This window comes from Typopeltis vanoorti, chromosome 23 (assembly GCF_054136105.1).
Source record: "Typopeltis vanoorti isolate ZY-2024b chromosome 23, IOZ_Tvanoo_1.0, whole genome shotgun sequence".
Taxonomy (NCBI): Eukaryota; Metazoa; Arthropoda; class Arachnida; order Uropygi; family Thelyphonidae; genus Typopeltis; species Typopeltis vanoorti.
The window spans coordinates 95,910,624-95,934,592 of record NC_143571.1 but is presented as its reverse complement, the minus strand read 5'-3'; the positions used below and the strand labels follow the sequence as shown (position 1 = coordinate 95,934,592).

General features: G+C 36.3%; 1 protein-coding gene across 4 annotated transcripts in view; it reads left to right on the top strand.

Annotated features, from left to right (window-relative positions):
• The window catches only part of LOC150094086 (uncharacterized), a 608,624-nt gene that overhangs the window by 236,675 nt on the left and 347,980 nt on the right, over positions 1–23,969 (top strand). For all 4 annotated transcript variants that reach the window (XM_090413217.1, XM_090413213.1, XM_090413214.1 and 1 more), the window contains one exon: positions 15,861–15,983. In XM_090413217.1, the coding sequence (XP_090269343.1) occupies positions 15,861–15,983 (123 nt within the window). The remainder of the gene's footprint in view (positions 1–15,860; positions 15,984–23,969) is intronic.

Genomic DNA, 23,969 nt, shown 5'->3' with positions numbered 1-23,969 from the left:
AGGGAAAAGAAGAACTACTGAAATAGCAGTAATAACTAAGGCAATAAAGATAAATATAAAAGAAGATATTAAGAAAAGAAATGATATGATCCAAAAAATCATTGATGAAAATAGAAACCTCAGAATTCTAAGAAATAGTCTTTCATCTGGAAGAAAGAATATTATAGCTCTTGAAGATAAGATGGAAGAAAATTATTAAGCAAACAAGAAATCACAGAAGAAGCAAAAAATTTCTACATGAATCTGTATAAAAGTGGAGATAGAAAGAAAACTTCAGAATCAACAGAAAAATGAATTATGACAATATCACTGATATACCTCCATTAGAACTCTTTGAAATTGAAAGAGCATTAAAATAAAGGAAAAACAATAAAGCTACTGAAGAGTATGGTTTAATAATAGAGATGATTAAAGAAGGTGAGGATATTCTAAAACAAGAATTGAATATCCTCTTCAATAAAATGCATCAAAAAAGGAGAAACACCCAAATATGGAGAAATGCAAGCATTATTTTACATGAAAAAGGAAGTAAATTAAAACTAGAAATCTACATATCAAGGGTATATGTGAAACTCATGGCCCCCACAAGGGTGGGGCTGACAGGGCTTTAGCCTGGTGGGCCCGGAATTAGGGGGGGCCCATCTTGTCAGATCAGCCAGTAAAATGAGACCAACAAAAGACAAAAATAAACTTTATAAAATATGAATGAATATGTGCCAAGAGGGACTACTAGCTTTTGCAATTGTTTCCAACCCATTATCCATCTTTCCAGACTTATGGTTAATCTTCTGAACTTCCCATTCAAAAGGATTTACTTTAGTTTTTGGTTTTCTTTCACTCATCTCGCTTTCTCCTTCAACACTGAACACAAGTAAAGGTTTGAAAAAAAATATTTCAGATCTTATAAAGGTGTGCTAATAACAATGTTTTGGCACAAAATGTTAGCAAATATTGATAATAAGAACATTATTATACAAAGTAAAGGACTATCTTTTGAGGTCGAGTCTGCACTTATAAGAGAATTAGTGTAAGAAATACAACACTTATGTGACTCGTGGGAAAGTGTTGTCCAAGAAGCAAAAGTAGTTGCTGAAGCAATCAGTGCGCAACCTCAGTTTTGTAAAAATTGAGTAACTACTGTAGAACCTGAACAAGATTTCAAAATTATTGTAATTTATCCAGTGTTGGATTTCATTATCAATGATTTAAACACAAGGTTTGAAGCAGCAGATAATATATGTGAATTATTCCCACGTATTTTAAATCTCCATAACTTGGACAATGGTCAACTTATCGCAAAAGGCAAAACTTGTGAATATGTATGAAAATGATCTGTCAGAAGAATTATTGAATGAAATTCTTCACCTAAAAAGTATTCATAAGATAGTTTTTGGCACAGAAACAAGTCCCGTGAAACTTCTGAATGCAATTTATGACAAAAACCTGCAAGATATATTTGCCAATATCTGCCTTGCCATTAAACTATTTTGCACAATACCAGTTACTGTTTCTTCAGTTGAGAGATCATTCAGCAGACTGGTCAATTCATTGAAAACATGGCAAAGAAGCACAAGTAGCCAAGAACGACTTAATCACCTAGCAATTTTGTACAGCGAAAATAGTTTGGCTAAGCGAGTTGATTTTACTAACGTTATTGATAAATTTATGTCAACAAAAGCTAGAAAATATACTTTGAAGTAATTTTGAATATTATTATTAGTTTGTATTATGTAGATGTTGGTAGTTTTTAAATAAATATTACTTTTGTGTTATCATTTAAACTAATTGATCCTAAACCCTGTAGACTGTATAGCAATGTGTTGTCCTTAACATGAACGAGAGGTAGGGGCCTGCCAAAAATCCTGGCCTTGGGGCCCACTTCAGGATGTGGAGGCCATGGTGAAACTACAAGGCTGGTGATTATGAGAAGCTCAGGAGACAGATTGCAGGTGTAGCATGGACTGAGGAGTTGGCTGGAAAGGAGATCAGTGCAGCTTGGGTAATATTCAAAAACTATTGGAAGTTTTTTCACTTGGCTATGCTACCAATTATATATTTGCTTTAATCCTTTATCCAAGTTTAAGCAAACAAAGTTTGCACCTGAAGTATTTTCAGGGCTAGGGCAACTCATGGCAAAGGTGGTATAACTTCTCATCACTTGCCTTAGTATCTCATAATGCAAAGCACATCTCCTTGTGGACATGTATAATGCTATGCATTAAGGGAAGGGTCACTACCCAGACCAGTTTTGACCTTTATTGAGGTCTCATCAGTGGGAGCCAGACCCAGAGTTGGTGATACTAAGATGGAAGTAATGAAGTCATATTTCCATATACCAGTTGCCAAAAGGTGTCACACCTTATTATTAAAATTCTCTGGATTAGAGATAAGTTGATGGAAATTTTTTCACTCCAAACCTTAACAAGTATGGCTGTATAAATCTACCAAAGATTTGGGAGACAGTCATCCTAAGACCAAATTAATATTTATTACTTTAAAAAAAAAAAAAATCAGCCAGCGCCTTTTTTATTCCTGTATACCGGGAGTAGACGAGGCCATTTAGCCCTATCTAACTTTTGGAGACTGAGTGGGCAGTTCAATCTCCACTGGTACCAATCAGAGATAGATGGCCCAACGCTGTCACTAATTAAGCGGTACACAGTGAAGAGAGACGGCTCAAATGTGCCGCCATCTCGTGGTCCCTAACCCTAACACAATATATTTAATATCTGAAATAATGTGGGTTCTACGGTCGATTTTCTTGAGTTTATGGGACGAAAAACCCGAGTTTCCGGGAGGAAAAACCCGCTTGCCCGTGCCAAAGATCGACTAACTCGGGAACCTGTTGAAAAAAGGCTTAGAAAAATTTCCTCTAGTCGCCGACTAGACTCGAAACCAAGTCTTCCTTCGTGCGGCCAAGCGCCGTGGTGTGCAAACGCCACATCCACTGAGCTAACACAGGCTAATATATTTATTACTTTTATTTTTTAATTTATATTTTTTAAAACTTTCTAAGACTATCATTTGAACTACTATTTCAAAACTTGAATTTTTTTTTTTTTAACCTAGATGGTGCTATATTAGTCTTATGTTGCACGCTGCAATCACTTATACTAGCCCCACTGTTACACCGGATTGTGGTTGTCTTGCATTTGTAACAAACTTTGTGTTGTGTGTGCTCTGAAGATGCTGGATATAATACCAGCGAAATATTAGCTTTTAAGTTAATAAATAGTTATTTTCTTAACCATCTGTGTTCTTATCATACCGTGAAACTATTACAACATGTCTGATGAACACATAAGCCTATCCACGCATATAGTAGTATCAATGTCTAAATGTATTCCAAGGGTCAGAAGGTTAAATAAGGTAGGTGTGAAATGGATGAATGAAGAGATTAAGCATGTAATATAGAGAAAAAATTCATTATGGAGGTAGCATAAGAGAAGTAGTAATAATCAATTCCATGATAATTACAAAGAATAGGCAAGGGGTTGATTTGGTTGGTATTGGTCGCAAAAGTAAAACATGAAAAGCTCCTTAGCTAATGAAGCCAAAAAGAATCCTAGGGAGTTCTTTCGAAGTATAACCAGGAAAATAAAAATGATCATGGAAGGATGACACTAATTGGAGAAACCGTATAAGAACAATTTCTGCAGAGGATATAGTTGAGATATTTAATGTTCAGTTCATAAAGGTTGTTCAGTCTTGTGAATGTGACATCATAATGATTTTGAGAGAGGTTGATGATGAGGAATTGAAACGGACTCTAAGTGAGCATGAGGTATATGGTGTTATATCCCCGTTTTTATTGTTGTTTTATCTTTAATTTTGGCTTTTACTTTACCTTAACTTTTAACATTAAACTTTTTGTATCTCTTACTATCAGACTTCTGTTGCCAACAAATTTGTATAGATTATAGACTGCGCCAGCCGGCAACTAAATTCTGATGCACTATCTAAATTACTTAAAGAAAATTGTAGGGATCAAGATATATGCAGTCGTGGTCCCTCATCTCATATCACTATTGGTTTCCCCTTTAAATGCATGGTACGAAATTTTCCAAACGGTAATTCACATCCGCAGAAGATATGACAAACTCAATTGATTATGTAAAAAGAAACACATTTATTATTTCACAAAGACAAGTATACATGTTATTTAAATTCTGAATCTTAAGAGAGTCTGGGTTCCCTTCACTTAATTAAAACACATTTAAAACTTTTGCACTATGATCTCTTACTAGACATAAATTCCTCACTTCTGTACATATATCTATCCTCAGGCTCTCACAATTAAGTTACCTGATAATATCATACATGAAACATTACATATAAACATTAGACAATTCAATAAATCTGACATGTAATTCTCTAGGACAATAGTACTTATTTCTGCTTAATTCTCTCTCCCTCCCCCCAAATATCTGTTAACACTTAATCACTTTCTGATCATATGACATTACTTTTCTTAAATCACTTAAACAGTCCGGAGCTCGGCCTCCTGTTCGGCTGGAGCCTAATATGTTTTCTTCTTAACAGTAGACACAAGAGTCCAAATTGCAGACTGTTCTTGTGGCACAACATGTAAATGGCGTATGTTCTTAATTTCTGTTTCTTTACTCCACGGATACTTTAATCCTACATTAATATAAGAAAATCTTCGCTTACCGTTCTTGCTTTGACTAGGTATTCTGATCTGTTCACTGTACCTCCTCTGATGGCGGGCTTTGTTCCTTTGTTCTACATGAACCGAAAACACTCATGCACAGATCTGTATGCTGACGTGGATTTCATCAGTGGCTCTTTCTCCTAATGCACTGAACACATTGTAGTTGCAGCTTTGACCGATGTAACATACATAGCAAGGGGGAGATCCTTGTTACACGTGGCAGCAAGCTCTACATAGCTCTCTTACGGGAAACTAGGTGCCGACGAACCTCGGAGACGAGACACAGGAAATCGGAGGTAAGAGACAAGAGATAAGAGAGCGATTTGAACTCCCCGAAACTTTTATACTCCGAAGCAGCTTCCTCACTCAGCGGTGTCGTCACACATATGGCGGCAGCCGATTGGACGCCGTGACTACAAACTGTCTTTACATGCTTTAATACTCGTACTTAGCTTATACATATTTACTTGATAATATTACATAACTTTCTACTTTAATTCATTCACATTTGTTATCTTAATAAACTTATGGGCTATCTTAACAAAGTTTGGAATTTACACATCTGGATATTTACATTTTCTCAGGACATTATACGGTACACTTCCCTTCCAGAGGCATAAGCATGTCCTTATCCCTTCGTTTTGAGGTAACTTAATGTTGGGTGGGAAAAACGGATGACTTATCACCTTTTCCGACACAACAATGGGGAATTGAGCAAACATGATGTTAATAAGGCTGTGGGACTTGATAATATATCACCATGTACTTTCATAGAATGTGCCAGGGAGTTGGCATCTGCCTTGCCATATTTGTTTAGTATGAGTCTTGCACTGGGTCAAGTTCCGAAGGAGTGAAAGGAATGCACGTTAGTGCCACTTTATAAGACAGAACTCAGGCATCAAATTATAGGCCTATCTGTGTGTGAGTTCTTTTGGTTAAGGTGGGAGAGACTGGTGAGAACCAGGATCCAGAATTATGTTCATAATAATGGTATTATCTTTGATGGACAGCATGGATTTACTAAAGGGAGATCATGTTTTAGTAATCTATTTACTTGTTACAATAAGGTGACAGCTGCATTGGACAAAGGAGATGGATACACAGTAATATACTTAGCGATATCTCGTACAGTTTGTCATGGATCTGATTTGATTAAATCCTTTATTTCATTCGAATCAATGGAGGAAGGATGATGACGACGGGGTTCGTTTTGTAGCCTTAAATCTCCTGAGTGAAATTTTGCAAACCAACAGCGAGTGGATCTCTCATTAGTTGTTCCTCCACTGAATGTTTTTTTGATTTTGCAAAACTCTTGATGGGATTATTGCATGATAAATTGATAGTCAAACTAGAGTGGATGGGGTTAGATATTAGACTACTGCAACGGATTGAAAATTGGCTATCTGATAGGTATCAGCAAATTTTGTATGGGGAATACACACCACTAGTGACTTTCCTGGAAGAGGAAAGTCACTAATGATATGCCTCAGGGTTTTTTTTAGAACCATTGCTGTTTAACATGTTTGTTAATGATATTGGGGGAGATTTGGATGGGGATATTCAGCTGGTTGCAGATAATGCAAAGTTGGGATGAACTATGAGAAGTAGATTAGAGTAGATGTTGTAGCCTTACAAGAAGACTTGGAATAGATTTAAGTGAATGGGTATAGGAATGGGGATACCAGTTAAGTGTTGCAAAATGTAAGGTTTTAAAATTTGGGAAACAAAGTGGGATGTTGAATTTGCTTTTGGTGGCGATGTATTGTTGAAGGTGGAGGAAATAAGAGATCGTGGGTAATGGTGGATAAGGATCTAAAATTTAGAGGACAAATTGCCAAAATTGTGATGGCAATACAATGAATTCTGGAAATAATATGGAAGACACTGATTTGTAGAAGTAAGGCGATTCATGTTCCGTTGTATGCAGCATTAATTCGATCATACATGAACTACTGTGCACAGATTTGGTCACCTGGTTTTCAAAAGAACAAAGAGATTTTAAGAGTCCAGACGTGACTGACTTAGGTAGTTTCTGCTCTCTGGAATATTGAATATGAGGATAGGTTGAGAAAATGCAATTTGCAGAGTTTAGTGGATAGGAGGAAGAGGAGTGTTATGAAAGAGACATATGAGTTTGTAAGGAAGGTGTTATAGGATTCAGATCAATGGAGAACAAGAGGTCATCCTGGAAGCTGTATAAGGAGGTTGTGAATAAGGAAGTGAGAAACAGTTTTTTTGCATGTAGAATTCTGAATGATTGGAATGCCTGAGAGTGTGGTGTCCGCAGAGAATTTGAATGTGTTTAAATGGCTGTATGATGAACTGAGTGTATGACAAAGGGTCCTCCTAGATGGTCTTAAGGTGATAATAGTAAGTATATTCACGACTTGGCTACTTGAATATAGAGACTAATGGCTTCACATTAGTTGCCTTAGTATTACAGGCATGAAGATACAGTACTTCATGTGCAAACTTTGTTTGCATACACTTGGATTAAGGATTAAACAAGAATATCATTTCTTGGCATCTTTATGTTAAGGAATTTGTGAAAGAAGTATAAATGAAGAACGAAAAGGTAAAAATTGTAAGTCTCCTGCCACAATATGATAGAGGTGAATTGAGGAGGGTGGGGTATTAATAGCAACCAAATCAATACACAGGTTCTGCAGAAGGAATGATATAAAGTTATGTACCAGTGGCCTGTGTTTGATGGAAAGGAGGTTTGTATGAAGATGATGGACTGTTTCTAAATGGTGTTAGGTATCTAGTGAGCTTTGTTCACTGTGCATACTAAAGTGAAAATTCAGGAAAACTTGAACAATTAGGGTGGATACAGGTAAACGTGTGTGAAGTGAGTGTGAGAATAACCAAGTGCAGATCTAGTCTTTCAGTCCCCAGTATTGAATAGGATAGTCAATTCAGAAAGGAAGATTGGGTGAGGACCTAAAGGATGCAGCACTTGCTATATATACTAATGACAGAAGTATCAGGAACAAGAGGGAAGAGTTTATGGCATTGGTTAGTGCAGTCTCACCAAACATTATAGGCATTAGTGAGAATTGGCTAACAGCAGATGATGTAGTTACTGATATCTGTCACATACGTTACGACAACCTCATTTGGATGATATACCCTTGTAAAGTGGTCATCCACAATTTTTTCAGTTTCTGTCACTTTGTCACCATCAGCACTCGATAAGGTTATTTGCCATGTAACAAAAGAACTCTTTTGGATTTCCTTTGAGCAAACCTGATGTTAATATGGCTGTGGGACTTGATAATATATCACCACGTACTTTCAAAGAATGTCCCAGGGAGTTGGCATCTGCCTTGCCATATTTGTTTACATGAGTGTTCTGAAAAGTTCTCAGCCTAACGATGAAAAAACAAATTTATAGTTTCAAAATTATTTTTATTCTTCAACATAATCTCCTTTAAGACTAATACATTTATTCCAGCGATACTCCAGTGCCATTATCGAATCCCTATAGTGATTCTCAGTAAGATCTGCAAAATATCCCTCTACAGCTGCAATCACCTCTTGATTCAAAGAAAAACGCTGGCTATCGAGAAAGAGTTTTAGTTTTGGGAAAAGATATAAGTCAGAGGGAGCCAAATCTGGGGAATAGGGTGCACAATTCGTAGTGCAGATCCCTTAATTTTCCCATTGTCAAAACACCTTTGTTGGCAGGTGCATTGTCCTAATGAAAGATGATTTTTTTCTTCTGCAAACCGGGTCTTTTCTCATGAATTTTTTCATCTAGTCTGGTTAAAAGATCGGAATAACATTCCCCAGTTATTGTTTTACCCTTTTCAAGATAATTAATAAACAAAATGCCTTTAGCATCCCAAAACACCGATGCCATGACTTTTTCTGCTGATGGAACCGACTTTGTCTTCTTTGGCGCTGAACAACTGGCTTCTGTCCACTGTTTTGACTGCTGTTTGGATTCTGGTACTGTGTACTGGTGAATCCAAGTCTCATCCATTGTAATAACTTGACACACAAAATCAGTTTTATTCTTGTTAAAACGCTCCAATCACTGTTCAGAGATTTTCATGCTAGTGCATATTTGATCTGCTGTGAGCAAGCGCAGTACCCATCTTGCAGAAAGCTTTTTCATTTGCAATTTTTCATGCAAAATTTATCCTACACATTCTTTTGAAAATGCCTGTAGTCTCGGCAATTTCACGCACTTCGATTCACTGGTCATCTAATACCATATCGTGCACTGTTGAATGATTTCTGGTGTTATACTTTTTGGACATCATTCACGTGGATCATCTTCAAGGCTCGTATGGTTGCGTTTAAACTCGGCAGCCCATTTTTTAATTGTCGAAAATGAAGGAGAAGAGTGCCCATAAACTTTTATGAACTTCGAATAATATCTGTTGTCATCAATTTTATCCATTTAAAGGGATACAGATAACACTTTTGCTTCCGACAGCCGTATAAAACAAACTACTTGATAGAATGACTTGCAATTTCATATCGATGCTTATGACAGATGTTCCAACTTAGCAAAAAAAAAAAAAAAATCTTGCTGATAGTGTTGTCATTTATGGTTGAGGCTGAGAACTTTTCAGAAGACCCGCATAATATGAGTCTTGCACTGGATCAAGTTCCAAAATAGGGAAAGGAAGGTAAGTTTGTGCTGCTTCATGAGCGAGGTGACAGAACTCAAACATCAAATTATAGGCATATCTGTGTCTGTTGTGGTTAAAATGCTGAAGAGGTTGGTGAGAACCAGGATCCAGAATTGGGTTTATAACAATGGTATTATCTTTGATAGACAGCATGGATTTGCTAAACAGAGGTTATGTTTTAGTAATCTACTTACTTATTACAATAAGGTGATGGCTGCATTGGACAAAGGAGATGAATACATAATATTATACTTAGATTTTGCAAAGGCTTCTGATAATTTCTGCATGGTAAGTTGATAGTGAAACTAGAGTGGATGGAGTTGGATATTAGACTATTTCATTGGATTGGAGATTGGCTATCTGATAGGTATCAGCAAGTTGTGTATGGTGGAGGAATATCCCAGAAGAGGAAAGTCACTAGTGGCATGCCTCGAGGATCTGTTTTAGTGCCATTGCTGTTTAACCTGTATGTTTAATGATATTGGGGAGGATTTGGACGTTGTTATTCCGTTCTTTGCAGATGATGCAAAGTTGGGATTGAACTATAATGAGTACAGCAGATATTGTGGCCTTAAAATGAGTCTTAAATAGATTGAGCGAATGGGCATGGGAGTAGGGGAGATGGAATGTAGAATTTACACTTGGTGGGAATATATTGTTGGAGCCGGAGGAAATTAGAGATCTTGGGGTGATGGTATATAATGATCTAAAATTTAGAGGATACATTGCCAAAATTGTGAGGACAACACAAAGAATTCTTGGAATGATATGGAGGACACTGACTTGTAGAAGTAAGGTGATTCTTGTTCCATTGTATAAAGCTCTGATTAGACCACATATGAACTACTGTACACAGATTTGATCACCAGAGGTGACTGAATAAGGTAGTTTCTTATCTTTAGAATGTTGAATATGAGGAAAAGTTGAGAAGATGCAATTTCCAGTTTAGTGGATAAGAGGAAGAGGGAGGGGGGGGTGATAGAGATGTAGAAGCTGGTAAGGGGTTGTCATAGGAACAATGTTGAAGAGTTTTTCATAAAATAGCAGTAGATTAGGGGAGGACAAGAGGTCATCTCTAGAAGCTGTATAAGGAATGTGTGAACAAGGAAGTGAGAAGCAGGTTTTTTGCATGCAGAATTGTGAATGATTGGAATGTCTTGCCTGAGAAATGTGGTGTGATGTCTGCAGGGAATTCGAATGTTTAAGGTGCTGTATGATGAGCTCTTTACATACTACATATGACAAAGGGACCTCCTAGATGAGTCTTTGACTCCATGGGGTGTTAGTGTAATAATAATAATAATAATTATTATTTATAAGCTTTTCACTAGAATTATCACCAATAGATTAGAAACAAGACTTAATTCAAAAACCTCCTGCACAAGCTGGTTTCACAAGAACTTCAGTACAACATCATATTCAATCATTATGCCTGCTTATTGAAAAATGCAATATATCTTCCTCTTCACATGCCCTTTGTTGATTTAAAAACAAGCTTTTGATTGCATAAAAATATCATCAATAATATAAGGCATTATAGATTATGGCATTGAAAAACAATTTATTGACACATAAAATATATTTATGAAAATACTACACCAAATATCATTCTCAATGAAATAAGCAAAAAATGTCACATAAATCAAGGAATAAGGCAAAGAGACATGATTTCTTCCAAACTCTTTCATCAACACTGAAACATATGATGAGCAACATAGAATGGTCCAATAAAGGAGTTACTATTAATGGAATGAAAATAAACAACCTAAGAGATTTTCTGATCATATTGCAAACAATATGAAAGATTTAAAAGAATTGATAGGATTAGACATTAATTCCGAGAAAACCAAAATAATGACAAATTGAAAAGGATACAATGAAATACGCAGCATTATTAAAGTAAACAATAAAGAAATTGAAATAGTTGATGAGTATGTATACCTAGGAAAATTATTAACAATGAAGAAACAAGGAGTCATGGAGGAAGTGAAAAGAGGAATAGGAATGGGATAGTCAGCTTTTGTAAAATTGAAGAGATTTTTGAACTGCAAAATAAAATTTGAGAACAGAGCAAAACTGTTCAACCAATGTGTATTGCCTGTTATGACATATGGAGTAGAAACCTTGCTAATCAAAAAGGAATAGAGATAAAATACAAAAAAGAGAATGGACAAATGTTTTCCTGGAATGGCAGCCAAATGAAGGTAAAAGATCTGGGAAGACCATTAAGAAGATGGTCAGACAATATAAGGAAAACAATTGGAATTCCCTGGCACTAACAAGCTTAGGATAGAAACAGATGGAGAGAATTAGAGGAACCTATAGTCATAAGTGGCTAGAAAAAGGGTTAAAAGAAAGAAAGAAAGAAAGGGGATGCTTAAGGGTCAAAGCTGTATAACTGAGAGGAGACCTCCACATAGCCTTTAAAGGAATGTGGAGAACCGACCAGGGCTTCTGACCTAATGTCCAATCCTCACCTTCTCGTGGTGCACCCTGTTGGGTATCTACTTTCATACTGAACGAACGAGGATGGGCTGGCAATTTGGGATTTAGCCGACCAAATTGTATTCTTATTGGTTAAATCAAAATAAAAAATGATGGTACAACATAACAAAATTTCATGCCGGCTGGGGCATCACCCGGTTAAACAAGGCCCCCGTTGTTTTCGCCAGGGAACCAGGGCGAACAGCGAAAAGTCAGCTACTGGAACAAATCTGAAAACAAACCCCAACTCAACATCACCAGAGTTAAAGATCGGTACTATCAACATAAGAAGCCTGAATGGCAAAGAAATGGAGCTAGCTGAGGAATTAGATAAGTACCAGATCGACATAATAGGGGTGACTGAAACAAAAAAGATCAAAACTGGTGAGATCTTTCTGAGCAATAAATACAAAATGTTATATTCAGGCAATGACAATCAAGGAAAAGAAGGAGTAGCCATAGTATTCAACACAAAATACAAGGCTAATATTCTTGATTGGCAGTCAGTCTCAAGTAGAGTAATGTGGGCAAATACGAGAATGGGGAACTGGACAATGAGACTTATTTGCGCCTATGGTCCCACAGAAGGATCTACTAAGGTAGAAGTGGAGGAATTTTTTGAGGCTTTAGAAAAAGCAACTGACACAATGAAAAAAGAAAAGTTGGTCCTTGTTGGGGATCCAAATAGCAGAGTAGGAAATGATTGTCAGACATACAAAAATATTTTGGGAAAATTTGGAGAAAAGAGCAAAGCTAATAATAATGGCAAATATCTGTTGGATTTCTGCTCAGGACATGGACTGGTTATTACTAACACCATGTTCCAACATAAAATTGTGCACAAATTCACATGGAGAGAAGAGGCTAGGAATAAGAAAAGTCTCATTGACTATGTTATTGTTGATAGTGATGTTTTCTCCCTGGTGCAGGACACCAGAGTGTACAGAGGATTTGAAATTGGAAGTGATCACTATTTAGTCTTGAGCAGGATAAAATTGAATTTAATATTGAAAAGAATAACATGTAAGAAAGTTTTAAAGCGAATAATAGTTGAGCAGCTCTCAGATGTGAACTGTAGGCTAAAATGCAGAAAGATTATTGAAAAGAAAATGAAAGAGTTTGAGAACAGGAATCAAACCTTGGAGATTCAGTGGCAAACTCTGAAGAAAACATTGATTGATTCTGCCAGAGAGGCATGTGGTGAGGTTGTCTGCAATAATAAAAAAATCAGAACTCCCTGGTGGACACAGGAAGTTAAAGAGGCAGTGAAGGAAAAGAAGAAAGCATATCAAAAGTTCTTGGCAAATAAGTCAGCTTGTGCTCTTAGAGAATACAGAGACAAATGTAAGAAAGCTAAACAGTGTGTAAAACTAGCTAAACAAAAGTCATGGGAGGACTTTGGCAAGAATATAGAACATAAATATCAAGAAGGTAGCAAAATATTCTGGAGGTTGTTGAAGAAGCTTAGGAATGGAGGAAAGAGTGCTGTAAAAGTAATTAGAGATGATAAAGCTGACATGAAAACAGGAGAAAAAGATATCCTTGAAGTATGGAGTAATTACTTTGAAAAACTGCTAAATGAAACAAGCAGTGATGACAGCACAGTGATAAAAGACACTGACCAGGCATGCAGTCAGGATTACATATCCATACTTGAAGTAGAAAAAGCCATAAAAGGCTTGAAATGTGGAAAGACAGCAGGAGTAGATGATATTCGACCAGAAATGCTGAAGCGTGGTGGTATAAGAGTCTTACAGTGGCTGCACTGCATAGTTCAGAAAGCCTGGACAGATGGACGAATTCCCGATGATTGGAGTAGAGCTCTCATAGTACCCATATATAAAAAGGGAAATAAAACTGAATGTGAGAATTACAAAGGTATTTCCCTACTGAGTGTTCCTGGCAAGATCTATGCAAGTATACTTGAGAAATGGTTGAGAAGAATTGTGGAAGAAAAGCTTGGTGAAGAACAAGCTGGATTCAGGCCAAATAGAGGCTGTCAGGATCAGATCTTCACTTTACGACAAATAGTTGAGAAAGCATGTATATAACAGAGATCTGTATTTAAGTTTTGTCGATTTAGAAAAGGCATATGACAAGGTGCCAAGAGAGAAGCTCTTCAATATGCTGCAGTTATATGGTGTCAATGGGGCATTATATCAAGCAATACTTAGTCTTTATTTGAGTTGTAAGTCAGCAGTTAGAATTGAAGGAAGTACAGGAAGATGGTTTAATGTTAAATCTGGTGTGAGACAAGGATGTACATTATCCCCTCTGTTATTCATTATCTATATGGATCACATTATGAAGGAATGTGGTATTAAACCTGATATCAAAATTGGAGATGTTAATGTCAGCTCTTTGCTTTATGCGGATGATGTTATACTTCTAAATAAATCCGCTACAAGTCTGCAAGATTCTCTGACTAAATTGAATAGCTGTTGTAATAGATATGGTATGAAGGTCAGCAATAAAAAGACAAAGACAATGAAAATAGTCAGAATCATTGAAAATGTCAACTGTGTTGTGAATGGAGAACCTATGGAACAAGTAAAACATTTCAGCTACTTAGGCACGATTTTTACTGAAGATGGTAAATTAAATATTGAAATAGACAACAGAATCAGCAAAGCTGGTATGGTGGGAAGTCAATTGAATAAATTCATATGGAATAAGAAAGAAATTAGTCGGAACACTAAATTAGCTGTATACAAGACAGTATTCAAACCAGTTTTAACTTATGGATCTGAGAGCTGGGTCAGATAAAACACTTGACCAAAGACTAGAGACCGCAGATATGAGAGTCCTGAGAAAGATTAGAGGCGTGAACAGATGGCATCAATAGCAATATCATATTAAAAATGAGGATATTAGGAAAGAACTTGACATTGTCAGCATCCAGGAATGCATTAGCAGAGCTAATCTAAGGTGGTATGGTCGCTTAAATAGAATGGGAGAGATAAGATTAGCAAAACAAGTGTTCTCTGCCAGGTTGGCAGGAAAACGACCCAGAGGAAGACCAAGATATACGTGGATTGATATGGTACAAAGTGCCTTAGACGATAGAAATATAAGATCTGATAATGTTGGAGTCTTGACAAGTAACAGACTGATTTGGAGGAAAATTGTAGATAGGAAGTTAGTAATGATGTAATTTTTTCATGTAGTACTGTCATATCCTGTACACCCCTTGAGGGTACATGGCAGGAATTTGATGATGATGAAAGAAAGAAAGACAGACAGAAGGAATTTCATTCAGCCTTGCACGCAGGAGACTGCAAAAGGCTTAATGAAATGAAATTTTGAATGCAGTAAAATGTTTTTAGTGAGAAATTTAATTTTTCCTTCTACAGCAAACAGTGTCTGGTACATCTATTCAGCAGGCATAGTAGATTATCAGGTATGGATATTATTATTATTATTGTTATTATTCGTGACACCTCCAAGGCGTTCGAAGACTTGTCGTGGGAGGACACCTGCTATACAACTGTCTTAACCACTACACCGAACCTCTACTACTAATGATCCCCATCAAAGCCATCTACCGCCCACCACAACTAGTATTTTTTCTCTGTAAATTGTGTGAGTTCTAAAGGGCTGATTTGTCTGTATGCGGGATGAAAAACCCGAGTTTTCTTCCGGAAACTCGGGTTTCCCTACTACCTCCGTATGAGAACGCCTAACTCACCTTCGATTGAAAAAGTCCACATATATAATTGCCTTATTCTATTAAGATTAGGTTCAGTGTTAAAAAACTCCTCACCTTGAGGAGTTATGAGGATTTGAAAATTATGATGGTTATTATGACATGAATTCTATAATAAAACATGTAAACTTATGAATGTGTATATGGATTTTTTTAACCTTTTTCAGGCATATTCTTTTCTTTAAATTATATCTGTATTGCTTCAGTGTAATGAACACTTTTTATTTTCTTTTTTTTTAAATTTGAGTTAGAAAGGCTGTTATATATATATCAGAGAGAGAGAGAATGCCATAACTTAAATTGATCCATTGAAAAGTACTTTTAAGTTTTTTCATTATTTGATATTTTTCAGGTTGCATGGTTTGCCTTGGACGGTCAAACTTCTTCAGGTTCAATCATCCACAAGAAGCATATTTTATGAAACAGATAATGCCAAACACTCGAATTTCAGTCATTCCCACAGGATTTTTACCAGGTAAAGGTTATCTAGGATTATTTAAGTCATGGAATCTTTTTATAAACTGGACAAAAGATAATGATTATCATGGTAAAATGTTAGGTTATAAACTTTGGACTGAAGAGATTGCAAAGCTAGGTTAATATGTTATATTAATGATGCACTAATGAGGCTAGGGTTTGACAGTAATTGATGTTCAGAGGACATATTGCAAAAGTGTGAAAATTAACTCAATAGATCAGTTGGTTGTTAAAATATACATTGACAAGCAGGGATAAGGAGATAATTATTCCTCTTTATAAGGCTTTGATATAATCATATACTAAAGGTCTGTTGGTTTTGAAGTTTAGTTAATAGGCAGAAAAGAGAGTATACAATAGAAACATATTAGAAGATTATAGAGCAGAAGGTAAAGAAATTTTCACTATCACAGTGGTGGGATGAGAGCAAGGAGTTACTACTAAAGGTTCTTTCCTTCATGGTTACACAATGATCAGTAATCATTATGAATAATTTTGGAGAGACACTACCTTGTTTAAGAACTTGCTCTTTAATTAAATTAAAATAAAATTCGATGTTGCAACTTTTATATCAAGGTCATCCTCAGGAATACACACACACACACACACACACATATATATATATATGTATATATACGCACTGGATCACAAGCTACATGGTACATACATACTACAATGAGCTTAGAATAACCACTTAGTCAACCATTGATCATAGCCTACCTCAGATGGAAAAAAAAATAGTAATAAAATAATGTGCAATATAAAAAGATAAAATAGAAATAATAATAAAATAACATAGACGATAATTATCTTAGTAGAATAATATCAGCTGTTCTTTTTTTCTTGTAGTCCTGTTACTTTAATTTTTGTTTGCTGCCTGAAAGTTAGTGTTGTCATCCAGTTACATATCTTTTCTTCTAATATTCTCTTTTTCTGGATGTAGGCCATAGGTTGAACCATCCAAATCCTTGGACTTTCAAGATAATTTCTGTTGAGATTTGGTTGGTTGATTGAATGCATTTCAGTTCCCTTGAATTTATGTTCGTACCATGTTTTTCTCTGATGTAAGAACTGGGTGACAATCAGTCCAGTTTCATATTTCAAGTGCATGGTCTTTTCCCTAGAATTATATCTAGGTACTTGATATGCTGTTGATATTCTTCTTTCTGTTTTGGGATTGTACAGCCAGTTTCACCTAAGCAGGGTAGGTTACTGGCGCAACTGATCTGGTATACACCTGGATGGGCAAAGGAAGGAAGGGGATTTTTAGAACTTTTATACTTCTTATTTTCATTGGTGGTTTATGATCCAGTGTGATCAGTGTATATATGATATAACAGATTTACTTGGCTCTGGGACATATTGTAGATTAAATAACTGGAAGCCGAGAGATAAAAATATAAACACTATTTTTCTTTAAATAACGTGCACAACTAGTCTTCTAAGGCTTCTGAGAAGACGAAACTAGTTGTGTGCTTTAATTAAATAAAAATAATGTTTCTATTTTTATATCTCTGCTTCCAGTCATTTAATCTACTTTAAATATATACAGGGTGTTCGGGATAAATTTGACAGTTTCGTAAGGAAAAAGAAAATCTTCTTTGTATCTATTAAATTTAATGAATTGACAAAAAAACATTACAGGCAGAGTTAATTACAATACTATCAACAAGATTTACTCAAAATAACCACCATTAGCATCGATCACAGCTTCAATTCTGCTTCGGAACCTCGAACAAGCTGATGCTACAGTCTCCCTGGGAAGGGCCGCAAAAACTGTTTTAATTTTATCCATTAACTGGGCTTTTGTATTACTGGAAGTGCGATTGGTGTCTTTTTCAACTGCGCCCCATACAAAATAATCCATGGGGTTAAGGTCTGAGGAGTTTGGAGGCCAAACATTTGGACTGGTGAAGTCGTAGAAATTTTCAGACAACCATTTTTGACTTTTCCCAGAGGTGTGGCAAGGGGCCGAATCCTGCTGCCATACATACGGCCTACCATTGGCTACCCTTGTTATCCAGGGCTTGACTACAGTTAGCAACTCCACGAACAAAGCCCGAATTCCAATGCCAGGGTTCTTCAACACCTGTTCCTGCAGATTTGCGAGGAATTCTGCTGTACGAACGCAATCAGATCGTCTGCTAGGGATCTTTCTTCTTGCTACATCCTCGTAGTCACCATTGCAAGTCTCTAGTTCATGCCTGATTGTTTTTACTGTATTCAGGGAGCATTGGGCAGCAGTCGTAATATCCTTATTTTGATGGCGGGCACGAATCATCATGATACAAGTTATTCTCTTCCATGATTCAGGTGGGTTCCAGCTATCCATCCTTTCTGACATCTTGTATATGAATGAAGAAGGGTCCAAACTTTTAAATGAAGAGAAGTGTGTGTTAATACATGTAACTTACGGAAAAATATAATTAATTATAAATATGTCAAATTTATCCCGAACACCCTGTATATATAGGGTGGTTCAAAATTCCATGTATAAACTTTGATGGGAGGTAGAGAACATTAAAATCAACCATATTCACATAGGAAAGCATGACCAGAAATGCCACCCGAAAGTGATAGGTGGTGCTGTTCGCCAGAGGTCCAGGTGAGCAATTGGGGCTTCCTCATTCAAGCTTTCGACATCGTACGAAGAACATGCATCATTTTATGAACGCTGAGATGGCAGACATACCTTGTTTACGGGTTAGCTGATGGTAATGGACGAGCCGCCGTACAAATGTATCGTGAAAGGTGCCCAAAGAGACGTGTACCGCATCACAAAATATTTGCGTATTTGCATCAGAATTTATGTGACTATGGATCATAGTCACACAAATTCTGTTTGGATCGCAGGCATGATAGTGGGTGGCCATGATCGACGTGAAATCCTGCCGTGGAAGAGGTATTGCATGCAATGGACAATAATCCAGAGACAAGAACACATGCCGTTGCCTTTGCTATAGGAGTATCTCGATCCAGTGTATTGCTTGTTTTGCACTCTGAGTCCTTGCATCCATTTCATCTGCAACAGGTTCAATTACGGATGGCCGAAGATTATCCTCAAATGTGGAATTCGCGCACTGGTTTCTGCAGAAAAGTGTCATAGACCCAGATTTTCTAACTTGTGTTTTGTTCACGGAAGAAGCTTCATTTACTTTGAGGGGGGTCTTCAATCACCACAATGCTCATGTCTGGGTCCATGAGAATCCACACGCTGTGCAATCACATGCTCCACCACAACGCTTTGCCATTAATGTATGGGCAGGTATCGTCGCTGACTGTTTAGTCTGCCCATACCTGTTAACACCCTGACTGGACTCCCAGAAGTATTCGACCTTTCTGGAAGAAGTTGTGCCGGATTTGTTGAACAATGTTCCAGTGGCTGTGCATCAGAAGATGTGGTTCCAACACCACAGTGCTCCAGCCCATTTTGGCATTTCTGTGCATCAGTTGGACAGGTCTTTTGGGTCTTGATGAATTGGGCATGGTGGACCCGTCGCATGGCCTTCATGCTCACCTGATTTATCGAGCATTGATTTCTTTCTGTTGGGGACCCTTAAAGCCATGTTGTATGAAACACCTGTTGCCTATGACATGGACCTCATGGCAAAAATCGGCATCGGCGCTGCTAATATCCAGGAAACTCCAGGCATTTTTGAAAATGTATGGCAATCAATGCATCGTCAGTGTCAGGCATGCATCACTGCTAATGGTTGTAACTTTGAGCACCTGATGTGAAACCATATTATGTATCCAACTACTATTGAACTGTTCAGTTACTCCTAATGAAGTTTTTTACACTACTTACTGCCTTGTGTTATTTCTGTGTCTTTGTGTCCCTGTTAGTACTTTCCGGTGGCATTTCCGATCATGCTTTCCTATGTGAATATGGTTGATGTTCTCTATCTCCCTTCAAAGTTTGTACGTGGAATTTTGAAAATTTTGAACCACCTTGTACACACACACACACACACACACACACAAAGGGTGGTCTGAAAAGTTCTTGACATAACAATGAAAAAATGAACTTATAATTTCAAAATTATTTTTATTTTTCAACATAATCTCCCTTAAGACTAATACATTTATTCCAGCAATGCTCCAGTGCCATTATCCCGTCCCTGTAGCAGTTCTCAGTAAGATCTGCAAAATACCCCTCGACAGTTGCAATCACCTCTTGATTCGAAGAAAAAGGCTGACCAGCGAGGAAGAGTTTTTGAAACATCACGTTGAAACATCGTATTTTATTTTAATTTAAATAAAGTAAGTTTTTTAAACATAAGGTATTTGATAGACACCTGATAAGGAAAGAGGTGGTAATATATCCTTTGTAGATGGTGGGAAGGAAGACAATTTCCAAGCTGGTTTGAAGGAGGCATATAGATTGCATTTATAAAAAATTCATGCTATTTGGTCTAAAGTTCCTTTTAAGGTAGGGTATCAAAATTATTTTCACAATCAGGGGCTGTTCCTCCCACCATCATTGATCACAGAAGATGGTATTATTAATAGTCTTATACACAGAGCTCATATGACCTGCTTTTCTGATTTCTTTTTGTAAGATGAACTGAATAAAATTAAGAGCAATATGATGTGTAATGGATGCATTATTTGTCACACATTTGCTGCATATCTGTACAATGTCGAGCTTCGAGCTGCATTTATCGTTTCACCTTGTGGAAGGAATGAGTAGTGAATAACACCAGCAGAAGACCACCATACAGTAAACATCTTCATTGGATGCAGAAATGCCTTTGGAGTCCTTCCTGGAGCGTCTTTCACTCCCAACCACTGTGATGAACATGTACGATTATCGTAGAATATTCACTTCTCATCCACAGTCACAATTCGTTGCAGGAACCTTTCTTCTTTACTTCTTAAGAGCACACTTCCAAATGGCATGCTTTGTTTTCATCAGTGAGTTCGTGAGGCACCCACTTGTTGAGCTTCCTTACTTTTCCTATTATTGCCAAGTGCTGTGAAACAGTTGAGCAGTGTACATTTAGTGTCTGGGCGATATCTCGTACAGTTTGTCATGGATCTGATTTGATTAAATCCTTTATTTCATTCGAATCAATGGAGGAAGGATGATGACGACGGGGTTCGTTTTGTAGCCTTAAATCTCCTGAGTGAAATTTTGCAAACCAACAGCGAGTGGATCTCTCATTAGTTGTTCCTCCACTGAATGTTTTTTTGATGTTTTTTACTGCAGCTGCTGCAGAATTTCCTAATTTGAACTCGTAAAGGTATGGCAACCTTAATTGACTGGATTCCATGATTGACTTGATGTCGGTAGTATTCAATGTTTATTGCTCGTTGAATGAAACAAATACTACAATTGCATCACCCACGTGTGATGCTGTCACATGACAAAAAATTTGCATATACCTCAGCACTTTCTTTCTTCAGCAACCAGTAGAGACCTAACAGTCATTCAACAGCCATTTCATTTGCAACAACCCAATAATTCTGACTCAGAGCGAGCCCAGAACTTCTTCAAATATATCATTAATAAAATGTAACCATATATGAGATTGAGGAAATATAGTGTTAAAGAGTTGTTTTTGTAGCTGCTCCTTAAAATAATCAGCTAAGGCTCATGAGATAGGATTTCCTGTTGCTGTTCCTTCGATTTAATAAGCTGTTTGAACAACTTATTATGCCAAGTAAAATAGTCTGTATTGATGGTGAATTTAAATAGGTTAACAATCTCTTCTGGAATCATATTGTAAAAAATGAAGAATCCCTTATAGTGGTATTGGTGAGTAGGGAGACTGCATCAAAAGAAACCATAATCTCATTCTTTGACAGATGTAAATATTTTATTTTCTCTTTAAAGTCAAGATTTTTTTTAACATTAGAGCTACTTTGTGAGATTTCAAAGATGACAAGAGAGAGATGTTTTGCAAGGTAGTTAGTGGGAGAGCCAATACAGCCAATATATACCTAATAATTTGTTTAATTTATTCATTTGACTTTTTTGTTGAATTCCTGCTGATAACACTATAGGTTGACCTATCTCTTAATAAGATATTAATTTTATGATTACACTTGGTGGTATTCATGACAACTATGGTTATTAGCTTTTTAAGCCTTTGTAATGGCAATATTGATTGTGAAGAGCTTGTTCTTCTGAGCAGGGTATATTTAAAGTAGGTAGTTTTGCTCTGTATAGAATTTGGGCAACCTCAAAACATAATCTATGTGCTTCATCTGTGCATAATATTCTGATGCCTTTTTTCCACATACACCATGATTTCTCAGTAAGGTATATACCGAGGAGACAAAATATTTAGTTCATCATTTGTTAATAGTCTGTTGGTTAAATTTATAACCCAGCAATTAGTTAGACTTAGTTATTGGTTGAATATTGTGGCAGTTTCTTCTTTATATTTCAACCTTATGAATTAATCTGCATTTATGAATGAAATATGCTCATCTGGGCAAGGATTGCAAAAAAATACAAGAAATTAATTGAAAATTGTCTTGACTGAGAATGTCTTTTAAAGTACTTTCAGGTTCCAGAAGTTGAGCATTATTTAAATAGAACTGTTTCTTTATTTCATGTATTTGATATAATAATAATGCCCTGCTTGCTTTTTGATAAATCTTCCATGTGCAGAATGCAACTAGATGGTTTCCTTAATTTTAACAAAATTAGGAATAATATCACCAGTGCAACAATGTTTAAGGAACAATTCTGTTATACAGATATGCTTTCTTCAGATGTAGCTTATCATATATTCTTACAGATTTTCACTGTTCCTCACCATAGAGGTTTGTAATAAATAGTTTAATAGAGCATGTGTACTAGACATATTTAAATAACTTTCATGGCTTACATATGTAACAAAAAATATATAGAATTTTATTCAAAATCTCCAATATATTTCATTCAACATTATGTGGACACCATCAGGGAGACAGACTGTTAACTACATTTAAAACATGAATCATAATAATAAATCATAAATTGCATATACCAGCTTGTCTCAGTCATAGCTGAAGTACATGATTGCACTATTACAGCTCAATCCATATGTCAAAAGATTTCAATACCCTACCTTAAAGGAACCTTGGCACAGGTTCTTCATCAGTTCAATCTATACACTTCCTTCAAACCAGCTCGGATACTGTATTCTTTGCTACCATTTACAAAGGATACATTACCACCTCCTTCCTTACTAGGTATCTATCAAGTATCCTGCTCATTGTCTTCTTTGCTATTTTGGACAGACTGGCCATTCTGCAATTAGAATCGAAGAAGGTCAAGACTGTATTACTTTTTTGAAATCCAACAAGTCTCACCTTGCTATTAACACTATGCACAGAGTTCTTTGGAACCAGACAAAAGTCATTCCAGCAAGTTCAAATTTGATTGTATTTTCCTTGAAATGTGAAATGCTATGAAATAGTCCAAGCCTCAACCATTCAGACTGCATGCCAACCTCTAAGTTTTGCGAAGCGATCACAACTAATTGTTAATAATTTTTTAATTAATAATTATTTTAAATTACTTTTTGTGTAATCAATCTTTTACAGTTATTCCTTTGAACTTGAATAGTGTAATCATATACTTCAGCCATGACTGAAACACAAGCTAGTATATGCATGATTTATGACTCATTATTGTGATTCATATTTTGAATGTAGTTAACGTTCTGTCTCCCTGGTGATGTCCATGTAATGTTGGATGAAATATATTAGAGCTTCTGAATAAAATTCTCTATATGTTTTTTGTTACATGTGCAAGCCATGAAAGCTATTTAAATAAAAATAAGATAATTACATTGTGTTATTTTATTATTATAAAATAAGTTTTATAATAATAAAATTGTTGCTTTGTTATTATAATACCAATTTTTATTTTATTTTTTTCGCCAGAGGTCAGGCTATGGTCAACTGTTAACCAAGCAGTTATTCTCAGCCCACTGTAGTATGCATGAATGTAGCTTATGATCCAGTGTGTATGTATTCCTGAGGA